This window comes from Elephas maximus, chromosome 20 (assembly GCF_024166365.1).
Source record: "Elephas maximus indicus isolate mEleMax1 chromosome 20, mEleMax1 primary haplotype, whole genome shotgun sequence".
NCBI lineage: Eukaryota > Metazoa > Chordata > Mammalia > Proboscidea > Elephantidae > Elephas > Elephas maximus.
In genome coordinates this window covers 80,247,448-80,262,220 of record NC_064838.1, presented here as the reverse complement: position 1 = coordinate 80,262,220, position 14,773 = coordinate 80,247,448, and the positions used below count along the sequence as shown (strand labels likewise).

At 36.1% G+C, this 14,773-nt stretch overlaps 1 protein-coding gene across 1 annotated transcript; it reads left to right on the top strand.

The window, feature by feature from the left end:
* Nucleotides 1-12,688: 12,688 nt before the first annotated feature.
* LOC126064118 (olfactory receptor 5D18-like) lies at nucleotides 12,689-13,630 on the top strand. The gene has a single exon (XM_049862777.1). It carries the CDS (start codon nucleotides 12,689-12,691, stop codon nucleotides 13,628-13,630), a length of 942 nt encoding a protein of 313 aa, XP_049718734.1.
* The last annotated feature ends 1,143 nt before the right edge of the window (nucleotides 13,631-14,773 follow it).

Genomic DNA, 14,773 nt, shown 5'->3' with positions numbered 1-14,773 from the left:
GTTGACTTTGTTTTTGCAAATTATGTTGAGAAATTTCCCTTCTATTCCTATTTTGGTGAAAGTTTTTATCAGGAAAGAATTGCTGAATTTTTATCAAATGGCTTTTCTGCATCAACTGATGTGACCATATGATTCTTTTCCTTTGTTTTATTTACGTGGTGGATTGCACTGATTGATTTTCTAATATTGAACCACCTTTGTAATCCTGTATGAAACCCATATTATCATGGAGTATGGCGTTTTTGTTTATTTTTTAGTCTGTTGGCAAGCATTTCTTGAAAAAAATTGTATCTATGTACATGAAGAATATTCCTCTGTAATTTTTTTTTTTTCTTTATGTCTTTGACTGGCTTAGGTATCAGAGTTATGCTGGCTTCCTAGAAAGAGTTTGGTAGTTTTCCTTCCTCTTCTATGTTCTTTAAAAGATTAAGTAGGGTTGGTTTCTTCTCTGAATGTTTGATAGTAGTCCATCTGGTCATGGGCTTTTTTTTTTTTAATGATATGTCCCTTCTTTGTAATGGGTCTGTTTAAATTTTTGCACTCTTTTTGTGTTAGTTTGGGTATGTATGTTTTTCTAGGAATTTCTCTATTTTATCTGTTTCCAAATCTTTTGGAGCACATTTTTTCATAGTAATCAGTTATAATCTTCTTTATGTCTGTTGAATTGGTTGTAATATCATCAATTTTATTTCTTCATTTGGTTAGTTGACTTTTCTGTTTTATTTCATTTTGTCAGTCTATCTAGTGGTTTGTCTATTTTATTGATCTTTGCATATGTCTTTAAAGAACAAGCTTCTAATTTAGTTAATTCTTTCTATTGTTTTTCTATTTTGTTTATTTCTACCCTGATATTAATTATTTCCTTTTTTTCTGGTAGCTTTTGACTTCTTTTGTGTTTTCTTTTCTATTTGTTCAAGTTGTCAGTTTAATTGTAGATCTTTCTTCTTTTTCAATGTAGGTATTTATTACTATAAATTTCCTTGAGTACTGCTTTTGCTGTGCCCCAAAGGTTTCATATTTTATGTTGTCATTTTCATTTGATTTTAGGAATTTTAAAAAATATATATATCTATTTTGTTTTGTTCTTTTTGAGAATATACGTGGCAAAACGCACATCAGTCCAACAGTTTCTATATGCACGGTTCAGACATTTTCATGAATTGAATTGTTTCCCCCAAAATTGTCTCTAATTTGGGTAGGACATGATTGCCAATATTGTGTGATTGTCCACCATTTTGTCTTCTGACATCCTTTTTCACTACCGTATAAATTCTACCTCAGTGATGTTAATGAGGCAGGACTCAATCTACAACATTAGGATGTGTCTTGAGTCAGTTTCTTTTGAGATATAAACTAGAGAAGTAAGCAGAGAGACAGAAGGGTCTCAAACCACCAGTAAAGTAGTGTCAGGAACAGATCATGTCCTTTGGGCTCAGGGTCACTGTACTAAGAAGCTCTTAGACCAGTGGAAGACTGATAACAAAGACTTTCCCCCAGAGCCAAGAGAAAGTAAAAGCTTCTCTTGAAGCTGACACCCTGAATTGGGACTTCTAGCATCCTAAATTGTGAGAGAATAAATTTCTCTTTGTTAAAGCCATCCGCTTGTGGTATTCCTGTTATAGCAGCCCTAGATAACTAAGATAGAATTTGGTATCAAGAGTGGGGTGCTGCTCTAACAGATACCTAAAATGTGGAAGCTATTTTGAAACTGAATGGACAGAGGCTGGAAGAGTTCGAAGCACCTAATAATAAAAGCATAGATTGTCTTGAAGAGACTGTTGGTGGGATTGTGAACATCAAAGACAGTTCTGGTGAGGACTCAGAAAGAAATAAGGAGAGCTGTTACACTGGAGATGGCTCAGAAGGCGAAAAGCAGCAACAAACCAGAAGACTGGTGCAAGACAGGTCTGCAACAGACCCAAGTAGGGAAAGAGCTGTGTGGCTTTGCACAGGAGGCTTTCTGGAGGAGTGGTGTTACATTTGGCATTTATTAGTACAGCTAGGTTTACCAATCCAGTTCCAGTGTGTGGGGCTGCCTTTCATGAGTGCCAGAGGCATGGGGCCAGATTCGCTGCCCAAAGCTGAGGTGATTGGTCTGCCATGCCCAAGGGATAGAAAAATGGTGGGGCCTGCTGGGGCCAAGGCAGCAGGCTCACCACTCAGGTGGTCTAGGAGAATGTGGCTATCCAAATCTGAGGGAGCAGTGTTGTCTTTTCAGTGGGCCTGGAAGGTGGACCTGAAGTCTAGGGCCAAGGGGCTTCCACCTAGAATTCCGGAGAGTGTGACCAAGAGTTTGGAGGGCAGAGCGATTGCCTAAATGGTCTCAGAAACAGAGGATAATTTTTAAGCATTGAGAACTAATGTAATGTGTTATGTTGACTTTCCTGGTAAGTGTTATCACTTTTTTCCTTCAAATTCTCTCGTTTGTAATGGAAATGTCTAGCTTGTGCCTGTTCTATCACTGTACTTTGGAAGCAGATAACATGTATATTCAATTTTACAGATGAAGAATAATTTTGGAATTTTCGACTTGGAGTTAATTTAACACTTTTGCTATGATGTGATGGAATGTGTTTTACATGTGGCAAAAACATGAATTTGGGGGGACCAAATGATGAAATGTCATGGATTAAATAGTATGCCCCAAAAATGTGTGTCAACTTGTTTAGGCCATGATTGCCAGTATTGTGTGATGTTCCACCATTTTGTCATCTGATGTTATTTTCATATGTGTTGTAAATCCTATGTCTATGATGTTAATGAGGCAAAATAAAGGCAGTTATGTTAATGAAGTGAGACCCAGTCTGCAAGATTTGATTGTGTCTTGAGTCAATCACTTTTGAGGTATAAAAGAGAGAAGTGAGCAAAAAGACAGAAGGACTTCCAACTACCAAGAATATAGTGCCCTGAGCGGAGTGCATCCTTTGGACCTGGGAACCCCCGTGCTGAAAAGATTGATTACAAGGACCTTCCTCCAGAGCTGACAGGGAGCAAAAGCCTCCCCCTGAAGCTGGCACCCTGAATTCAGACTTATAGCCTCCTAAACTGTGAAAGAATAAGTTTCTCTTCTTAAAGCCATCCTCATGTGGTATTTCTGCTATAACAACACTAGGTAACTAAGACAGACATTGATTATGTTCTTTGAATTGTGCAACCATTGTCACTTTCCCTTTCTTTTTTGTTCCTCCCCCATTAACATAAACACGCTGCTCCCTGAGGTTCCTAGCTCATCTTTTGAGTTGCTGTTTTCACTTTGATTCCATATAGATGGTTCTTAAAAATAGAACAATGCTCAAGGAAGACATGTTTTTACTAGTTAAGCTAAACTGTCCTTTGGTTTATAAGAAGACTTTGAGGGATAATTTAGGTTTAAGGTTTATAAACTATCTCAGGGCTATAGTTCCAGGGGTTCATTCAGCCTCCATGGCTTCAGAAAGTCTGGAGTCCATGGGATTTTAAAATTCTGTCCTGAACTTTCATCTTTTTTATCATCATTCTTCCATACAATCTTCGGTCAGCATATTCAGTAACAGTAGCCAGGAACCATTGAGCTATTCTGATATCATAGAAAAGGAGGCAGTTGTCGAAGGAGGCAATTAGCCATGGATTACATTTCTTCCTTCTTTTCCTTACTCTTTCTTCCTCAATTGTTCCAGACAAATAGAGACCAATCATGACTTGGAAGGCCACTTGAAAGTTTTTTATAGCCCAGGCACTGTGCACTGAGCCACTAGGTAGAAAGGAAGCCCTAAATACCTTATTATTCCAATTAGATGAAATCTCCTTTGTAACCATGACCCTAAACCTCCAAACAATGGAATTCAATCCCATGAGGTTTTCGTTTGTACACAATCAACCTCAGTAACTATGCTCTTTTGTTTTTGTTTTTGTTTGTTTGTCTTTGTAAATATATCTATCAGGCAGCTTCTGCCAACTCAATTTTTTACAGGTGTTCAACTTATTAAGGCAATTAAAATAATTGCAGTGCAACTCTACCCTTCATCAAGCAATGTTTCTGTCACCATTAACACATTTTCTTCCTCTCTCCCTCCCCCAGTAAACACTAATAAACTTTGTTTTCTATAAATTTTTCTTTTCCTATCTTTTTATATAATAGAGGTAATACAGTGGTTGTCCTTTTGTGATTGACTGAATTCACTCAGCATAATATCTTCTTCCAGCTCCATCCATATTGCAGCATGTATCAAAACTACATTTCTCCTTCTGGCTGGGTAGTATTCCATTGTATGTATGTACGACATTTTGTTTATCCATTCCTCTGTTAATGAGCATTTATGATCTTTCCAAATTTTGGCTACTGTGAATAGTGATACAGTAAACACTGGTGTACAAGACTCTGCTTTCAAGTGTGTTGGGTATTTACATAGGAGTGGAATTGCTAGGTCATGTGATAGTTGTATTTTCATTTTTTTGAGGAAATGCCACACTATTTCCCACAAAGGCTGTACAATTTTACATTCTCACCAGCAATGGATAAGGATTCCAACTTCCCCACATCCTTGCCAACACTAGTTATTTTCTTTTTTTGAATATTATCTATCTTAAAATTGAAACCAAACCTGTGGCTGTTGAGTCCACTCTGACTCATAGTGACCCTATAGGATAGAGTAGAACTGCCCCATAGGGTTTCCAAACATAGGCTGGTGGATTCAAACTGCCAAAATCTGATTGGCAGGGAAGCCGTTAACCACTTCAGGAAGAGGGCTCCATTAGCCATCTTAGTGGGCATGAAATTATATCTTATTTTGGTTTTCATTTATATCTCTCTGATGGCTAATGACATTGAGGATCTTTTCATGTGTTTGGTGGGCATTTGGGGAAATGTCTACTCAAGTCCTTTGCCATTTTATGATTGGGTTATTTGTGTTTTTGTTGTTGAGTTATTGAAGTTTAAAATATATTTTGGTTACTAGGTTCTTATCCAATATATGATTCCCAAAGATATTCTCCCATTTTTTAAGCTCATCTTTTCATTATTTTGGTAAAACCTTTTGGTGAATTAATTATTATTAGGTTTTATTTTATAGTGATTTAGGTAAAAATTTGCAGCACAGATTAATTTCTCCTACAAAAATTCATAGACTAATTGTTTTTGTGACATTAGTCATAAACCCAGCGTTGCGTCATCTCTTTTCTGCTTTCCCTTTCCACCCCAGGTTCCTGGTGTCCATTCATCCAGTTTCCTGTGCCTTCCTGCCTTTGTGTCTTTGCTTTTGACAGATGTTGCCCATTTGGTTTCCATTCTTGATTGAACTAAGAAGTATGTTCCTCACATGTGTTATTGTTTGTTTTATAGGCTTGTCAAATCTTTGGCTGAAAGTTCGACTTCAGTAATAACTTCAGTTCTGAGATAGGATGGTGTCAGTGGGCCATAGTATCGGGGGTTCCTCCAGTCTCTCCCAGACCAGCAACTCTGGCTTTTTTGTGAATTTGAATTTTGTTCTACATTTTTCTCTTACAAAATTTTTTTTTTTTTTTTTTTTTTTTTTCTGTCAGGGACCTTCTATTGCGATCCCTGTCAGAGGGGTTGATGGCTGTAGTCAGGCACCATCTAGTTCTTCTGAGATCAGGCTGGTGGAGGCTGTGGTTCATGTGAACCATTAGTACTTTGAACTAATATTTTCCTAGTATCTTTGGTTTTCCTTTTTTCCAGATGGGATGAAACCCATATGTGTACCTTAGGTGGCCACTTGCAAGTTTTTAAGATAGTAGACACTACTCATCAAAGTGGAATGTAGAACATTTTCTTTATGAAATATGTTATTTCAATTGACCTAGATATCTCCAAGAACATAGTCTTCAGCCCCAAGCCCCAGTGACTTGATCCCTCAAGGTATTTGGATGTGTCTAGGAAGCATCTACAACTTTACTTTCGTCAACATGTACTACCTTCATCTGTATTGTGTGTTGTCTTTCCTTTCACCAAAGTTAACAATTAAGTGATTTTCTCTCCCCATCCCCCCAGTTCCCTCATAACCATCAAAGGTTGTTTTTTTTCTGTATGTAAACCTTTTCTTGCATTTTTATAATAGTGACCTCATGCAATATTTGTCCTTTTTGATTGACTTATTTCACTAGCATAATTCCCTCTGGATTCATTCATGTTGCAAGACGTTTAAAAGGTTTCAAAGTTTCATCGTTGTTGTTTATCATTGCATAGTATTCCATTGTGTGTGTACATCATAATTTGTTTATCCATCCACTTGTTGATGAGAACTTAGGTTGTTTCCATCTTTTTGCTATTGTGAATAATGCTGCAATGAACACTGGTGTGTATATGTCTATTTGTGTGATGGTTCTTATTTCTCTAGGATATTTTCGTAGGAGTGGGATTCCTGGACCTTATGGTGTTTGTTTTTCTAGCTATTTAAGGAGGTGCCATATTTTTTTCCAGAGTAGTTGTACCAATTTAGATTTGCACCAGCATAAGAGTTCCAATCTCCCTGTAACCTCTTCTACATTTGTTTTTTTGTTTTGTTTTGTTTTTGAATTTTGCCAGTGATGTCTAGGTGAGATGATACCTCATTGTAGTTTTGATTTTCATTTCTCTAATTTCCAATAGTTGCAAACATTTCCTTATGTGTTTGTTACCTGTTTGCATGTCTTCTTTGGTGAAGTGTCTATTCATATCTTTTGCTCGTTTTGTAATGGCAGTATTCTTTTTTTTGTTGTTAAGGTGTTTAGTATTCTACAGGTTTTAGAGGTTAGACCTGTGTCATAGATATCATAGCCAAAGTTTTTTTTTTTTTTCCCCACAGTCTGTAGGTTTACTTTTTGCTCTTTTGATGAGCTTAAGTGTTTAGTTTTTAGGAGCTCCCAGTTATCTAGTTTATCTCCTGGTGTTTGTTAGTTATGGTTTGTATTGTAATTATGCCGTATACTAAGGCCCCTAACATTAACACTGTTTTCTGATGCTAGGTTCTCTAGAGAAGCAAAATGATATATATATATATATATATATATATATATATATATATATACACATATATATGTAAAGAGAGAGAGAAAGAGATTTATATAAAGGAAATGTCTTATGCAATTGTAGATGCTGGAACATCCCAAGTCCATGGGTCAGAATAGAGGCTTCTCCTGATTCACATAGCCACAAGGGCTGATGAACCCATAATCATCAGGTTGGAGAGCACTGCTCTTGGTCACAGGCTGTGAAGATCAGTGAATCCCAAGGTCGCAGTTAAACTGCTAGTTGAAGTCCTAAGAACTGCAGGTCAGGCGAATAGGAGACAGCTGCAGAATCCAGAGAGGGCAAAAGCCAGAACATCCACTTATGTTCGGATGCAGGCTATGCGCACAAGTAAATTCCATTTCAATTGATTGGCTACTCACAGCAGATCCTACCATGGGGGTGATCACGTATAAATACTGCCAATCATGGCCCAGCCAAGTTGACACACAATCTTAACCATTACAACTGCTTTTTTTTTTTTTCTTCCATGATCTTTATCATTGTAGGTTCTATATTTAGGCCTTTGGTTCATTTTGAGTTAATCATTGTGTATGGTGTGAATTATGGGTCCTGTTTCATGTTTTTACAGATGGACGTCCAGGTTGCTCAGCACTGTTTTTTAAAAAGACTAGTTTTCCATGTTCAATGTATTTTGATCCTTTGTCAAAGATCAGCTGACCATAGTTGGATAGATTTATGCCTGGGTTCTTGATTTTGTTCCACTGATCTATCTGTCTATCACTGTACCAGTGCCAAGCTGTTTTGACTGCCATGGCTGTATAGTAGGTTCTGAGATCAGGTAGTGTCAGACCTCCTATTCTGCTTGTTTTCTGCAATAATGCTTTGCTTTTCTGGGACATCATTCTTTTCCATGTAAAATGGACAAATAGTTTAGCATTTTGTTAAAGAATGCTCTGGGTATTTGGATTGGAATTGTATTATATCTGTAGATCCCTTTGGGTAGAATTGAAGTTTTTGCAATGTTAAGTCCACCTATTCAAGAGCATGGTATATTTTTCCATTTATGTAAGTCTTTCTTGGTTTCTTGCAGTACTGTTTTGTAGTTTTCTTTATACAGGTCTTTTATGTCCCAGGTTAGATTTATTCCTAAGTGTTTTATCTTTTTAGGGGCTATTATAAATGGTATTGTTTTCCTAATTTCCTTTTCCAACTTTTCTTTGTTGGTGGATAGGAATCCAATGGATTTTTCAATGTCGACCTTGTTTCCTGCTACATTGCTGAATTTTTCTATTAGTTCCAGTAGTTATCCTGTGGGATCTTTGGGCTTAAGTGTTTAGTTCTTAGGTGTTCCCAGTTATCTAGTTTATCTTCTGGTGTTTGTTAGTTATGGTTTGTATTGAATTTATGCCATATACAAGGGTCCCTAGCATTTCTCCTGTTTTCACATGCTGGGTAATATTACGATCATATCAACTGTGAGTAAGGATAGTTTTCTCCCTTCCTTTCTAAGTTGGACGTCCTTTATTTCTTTCTCTTACCTTATTGCTCTAGGTAGGATTTCCAGCACAATGTTAAATAGCAGTGGTGATAAAGGCAAACCATTCTTGTCTGATACCTTTGTTCCTTTGGTTCTGTTGATCCTATGAATGAGCAGATTTGAAGTTCAAATGATCAGCTTATGTTGAGAAGGAGAGAGAAAAAGGACCTTTATGTACCAGTGCAAGATGATAATACAGAAGTTGAATAAACTTCTAATTCACTTAAATTCATATAAACAGAAGTGACTGGTTTAGGACAGGAACTTAGCTCTTTTGTCTCCAATTCTACAGCACTTTCATTCTATTATCTCTAAGGCTGTCAGTCTGAGAGGTCATGAATATTAATTTGCCCTTCAGAAAGGACAATCATTGGGGCCACTTCAATATTTCTAGATTATACCTGGATATTATTTACTCAAAGGTGCATGACCAATAGTATCAGGTCTAGAAATCTCAGATTTGTTTAGTTAAGTTCACATTTATTAAGACCAAGAAGAATGTACTACAAGATTCATTTGGTAATATCAAGGAGTCATATTTTAAAATTTCCCTTCTAATGTTCACATGGAAGTATAAATAATCAAAGATACTCAGACAAAAAAGACTGAAAAAGATAATAAAGCAAATTAGAGTAGGAAGGCTAATCCTGCCAAATATTAAAAAAAAATTGTAAAGTATCTATTAATAAAATAGTGTCATATTGTGGCAAACAGATTTCCAAGAGCCATATGGGCATCTTTCCTTAGCTATACAAGTAAAGAATAAAATTGGATCTCTTTCTTACTCCACACATGAAATTAGGTTCTGAAAACAAAGTTTAAAATTTAGATCACCTGACTATACAGACACTTTGTACCAAAAACAAAGGAATGTAAATTAGGATCACAAATCAAAAAATGTGGAAAACATTACCACTTATGTCACATAGTGTAGAGGAGAAAATGACAGTCAGTCCTGTAGTAAAATGAACAGAAGATATGATTAAAGAGTCTTCACTGAGGAAATACAAATAGCTCCAAAAGATATTAAGAGTTGTTCAATCTGAGTCAAAATGCTAGAAGCACGTGTGAAAACTGCTCTTATATATCATTTCTCACCTATCAGAAAGGTACTTAGTATCTAATCAATTAATATTTAATAATTATACTCCTATAGTTACATATACGTTCAGTATGAATTGGAATTGACTCAATGGCAATTTTTTTTTTTTAATAGTCACATACACTTGATAATTATTAGATTTTTTGGGAGTGTTCAGAAGGCTGGGGAGTATGACTTTAAAATATAAATTGCTTCTTATAAAATGTTCCTAACGGCAATGTAATTTTTCTCCAGGTTTTCCAACACAGTTGAGACAGGTAGTTAATTTTAATTGCTTATTTTTTGTCCTCTAGAGAATGGGGCAACATATAGTCTCTAGGGTTTATGTCCCAAGGCTGTGGGTAGAAAATGTAATGTTGCATATACTTCTCTCCCATTCAGGTTTTCCAGAGGCAGGAGAGGCCTTCTCTTTGCCATTAGCAGGTTTGTTAAAAATTCTAAAGACATAACGTTATTAATGTCAATGTAGGATATCTAGGAAACAATATGAAGGTGGAAACATAACCTTTAGAGGTAGAATACTTGAGGAATATTGAGCCAAAACAAAAGGTACATATCTGAACATGCAAGGAAGAGGATGTGCACTCTTTATGCCAAGCTTTGCATACAGGACCTGGCTCATTAAACAAAACAAAACAAAACAAAAAACTAATCTATTGCTGTTGAGTTGAATCTAACTCACAAAGCTCCTCAATAACAGTGCTGTGGATTAGAGGTATCTGGGGTAGGGGAATAGAGGAGCCATGAGAGGTTTGGGAATGTGTATTTCCTCTCTCTTGTAAATTTCAGAGCAGTTGAAGTATTTAAACGGAATGAAATAAACAGAAATTTAATAGAATCTTTTCGGAAAAGAATCTATCATCTATCTTTCTATCTATTTATCATCTATCTATCTATCTGTCTATCTATCTATCATCGTCTATCTCTATCATCTATCTATCTATCTACCTATCATCTATCTATCTATCTATCTATCTATCATCTATCTATCTATCTATCTATCTATCTATCTATCTATCTATCTATCTATCATCTATCTATCTATCTATCTATCATCTATCTTCTGTCTACCTATCTATCTAATCTATCATCTGTCATCTATCTATCTATCATCTATCTATCCATCTAGCTATTATCTATCTAAACTTCCACCTTTAATGATCATAAAGCATAAAGGAGGGAAAGCATGTGTTCCCTGACATCAAAAGAACAATAAAATGGGAGGAAACTATAGGCAAGATTTTAGCTACCCTATTCCTGGACTAAAACCAAACCAAAAACCAAACCCAGTGCCAACGAGTCGATTCTGACTCATAGCGACCTTATAGGACAGAGTAGAACTGCCCCATAGAGTTTCCAAGGAGCACCTGGGTTTATTCCTGGACTAAATAAGAGCATAAATTTATCATCAATTTAATATAAACATTTGGGAAAGAAAATAGTCTTTACATTAAAGACATGTATTTGATTAATATAAAAATTTAAATGACAAATAAATGAAATATGTTGTTAAAAAATGTGAATTAGAATGACTAATTTTGTGATGGGTTACCTTTTGAGGTTGTCTTCAACACTCAGGATTATATAGGAACAGGATGGGGCCATTGAGGAACTCAGTATAGCACATGACCTGATATCTTTATTTCTGGACCACCTGAAAATGATTTGTTGGGTTTCAGAATCAGAGATGAACTTACCACAAATCATAGACGGAGAAAGAGTTTCCCAGTATGTTGGGACCTGAGAGGTGCTCGTCACCAATTCAAGAAAAACAATGATTGTGTGTGTGTGTGTGTGTGCATGCTACTGTTTTCTCATAAAATGCCCTAATTGTGCCCTACCACTCCATGTTTTTAATTCTTATATATAATACAAGGACAGAATGAGTATCCTAGGTGTATTGAAGAAAGAGAAGTGCATGAGAGAGCCTTGGGAATGGGAATTTCTAACTCAAACAGTCTTTAGTTATTCCTGTGTGAAAACATCTCTAAATCCCATTCTCCTGTGTTTCATCTGGATGCTGCTCTCTACTATATCTCTGTGGCACATAACAATGTTCTGGAATATTTCCCATAGTTTTAGAGTCTCTAGTTTGCTCAAAATTTAAGGGGGTGATCATTAACAAAGGAAATATATTAGTATAAAACAGGGACCACTGTATGGAGTGGAGAAATGGACACATGGCTGTGGGTTATAGACTGGATTTTATCTGCATGTCATTGAAAAAGTCAAGGATTCTTCTGACTTCTGTTATGCCATCTTTAGAATATGAATGTATACCAGATTATATTAACCATCTGCTGTAGTCTTTTAATTTCTCAAGCCATGAGGGAGAATTAGAATTTAGAACTCCCAGATTTGAAAAATGAAAAAAAATGTTGTCGACAAGTCAACTTGGAATCACGATGACCCCATGAGTGTAAGATTAGAACTGTGCTCCATAAATTTTTCAACATCTGATTTTTCAGAATTATACCACTGGTCCTTTTTCCCAAGGTGCCTCTGGAAAGGCCTTCCAGTTTTGGTTTGTTGCCAAGGGCATTAATCAATGGCACCACGCAAGCTGTTAAAAAGTAATAAAAACTTATTTTGATATCAGATTTACTGTGTCAGAAAGAAAAACAAAGATCAACATACTATGCAGAAGTAACAATAAAAACACAAATGGGAATTGTCAAGGCTGTCCATTCTTTATGTCCATACTGTTACATGTTATGAGCCAATTAACTGATATAATTCAGATTTTTCAGATTTTTGTTATTGACTGTGTGGCTGACATAATCTAGCATCAGGCCAGGCTTGTCTTCTATGAACTGATAACATTCAAGGAGAATTGAAAGTGTTATGTAAGAACTTGACATAAAATTACCAAACAGTCCCTAAATTCCTTGCGAAAATTTTAAAAATAAATGCTTATTATGTTTTAAAATTTGAGAAATTTACCATATTTTATTTAATAAAAATATAGAGAGATTCTGAAAGAAATATCTTTTCCAGTCTTGGCAAGGGGTACTTGACCAAGCATCCTATACCCTCACTCTGTTTAATATATATATTTGTTTGATTTCTAGGACTGACTTTCAGATTTTGACAAACAGAAGCCATGTTATTGTCAGACAGAAATAAAAGCTTGGCCACATTCACCCTTTTGGGCTTCTCAGATTGCCCAGAACTGATGGTTCCCCTCTTCGTGGTATTTCTGGCCATCTACAGTGTCACTGTTGTAGGGAATCTTGGGATGATTGTGACCATCAGAATTAACGCCATACTGCACACCCCCATGTACTTTTTCCTCAGCCATCTCTCATTTGTGGATTTCTGCAATTCTTCCATCGTTGCTCCCAACATGCTGGTGAACCTAGTTGTAGAAGACAGAACCATCTCATTTTTAGGATGTGTAGTGCAATTCTTTCTCTTTGGTACCTTTGTGGTGACTGAATCCTTTCTATTAGCTGTAATGGCCTATGACAGCTTTGTGGCCATTTGCAACCCTCTGCTCTACACAGTTGCCATGTCCCAGAGACGCTGCGCTATGCTGGTGGTGGGATCATATGCGTGGGGAATAGCAGGTTCCTTGGTTCTGACATGCTCTGCTTTGAAATTATCTTTTCATGGATTCAACACAATCAATCACTTCTTCTGTGAGTTTTCCTCACTTCTGTCTCTTTCTTGCTCTGATACTTCTCTTAGTCAGTTGTTGCTTTTCATCTTTGCCACTTTTAATGAGGTGAGTACATTACTCATCATTCTCACATCTTATGTGTCCATCACTGTCACCATCTTGAAAATGCATTCAGCCAGTGGTCGTCGTAAGGCATTCTCTACCTGTGCCTCTCATCTGACTGTCATCACTATCTTCCATGGCACCATCCTGTTCCTCTACTGTGTGCCCAACACCAAAAACTCCAGACGTACCATCAAAGTAGCCTCTGTGTTTTACACAGTGGTGATCCCCATGTTGAATCCATTGATCTACAGTTTGAAGAATAAGGACGTCAAGAATATAGTCATCAAGATAATGGACACCAAAGTCTTTTCTCATTGAGCATACTATTTTAATAGAATTAGTCCCTAACTTTTATGTAAACTGTGTATAAAAGACTGTCTTTAAACATACTTTTAAATATTATTGATAATATTGCACGATAGTAAGGATGTGGTTTGGTTCAAAGAAACCAAACTTGGTTTTGTCTGTTAATTGAAAGAAAAGAGCAGCAATCTCTCTCATCTTTAGTTTTAAATCTCTAAAACTGTGATACCATGAGCTAGCTCATAATCTGATAGTCAAGACCAAAAGATAATTTAGATATCTTTTGGGGAACTTTTCATAATCTGAGAAAACATTAACTCCACCCCTCTTTCTTACAAGATTCCTGGAGTATAGCAGGTTCTCAACAAACACATGTTTATTGCTTACACGTATACACAAATGAAAGTAAAAATAAGACATAAACCTTGCCTTCAAGGAATGTATAATCTAGTGGGGTGGTGGAGCATAAAGAAAGTGCTTTTGCATAAGTCCAACTATAATATTTATCCTAGAAGGCTTGGGGGAAGAAAAAATTCAAATCAATTTAGGGACATTAGACATATGTCTTCATAAAAGAGATATTATCTGAAATTGGCCTGGATAATGGGCAGTATTTTAGGAGACATATTTCAATGAAGAAGCCGTTTTATTCAAGATAGACAAGAATGAGCAAACTCAAGGAAATGAGAATGTAATATTGAGTTCACCAATTTTGATTTTGTGAATATTGCATAATGTGTGTGTGGTGTCTTACATACGTGAATGCAAAGTAGAATAAATCTGGTCTATAACCAGAGCTTGTTTTCAAAAGAGCTCCAACGTGACTGAACAATAATTTTGATAGGCTGTACCAGAGGCTTAGAAATGGATCTCAGAAAATAATTATACGCAAAAAATAGGGACAATGTATACCTGCCCTATCTGTGTGTTGTGCTATTATTTTGCCCACTCAACCATCACAAATGTTATATGTACTTTATTAATTTATTTTTATTTATATATTTTTTTGAAACATGAGCATAATTACTGAATCCTTCTCAATAGTACTCCAATCCACCATAAAGAATTCAAATTAATTATCTGGATTTGCCAAACATGTTGCACAGGAATTGCCACACAATTTTACTCTAAATAAAATAAAAGACAGGCTGTCATTTG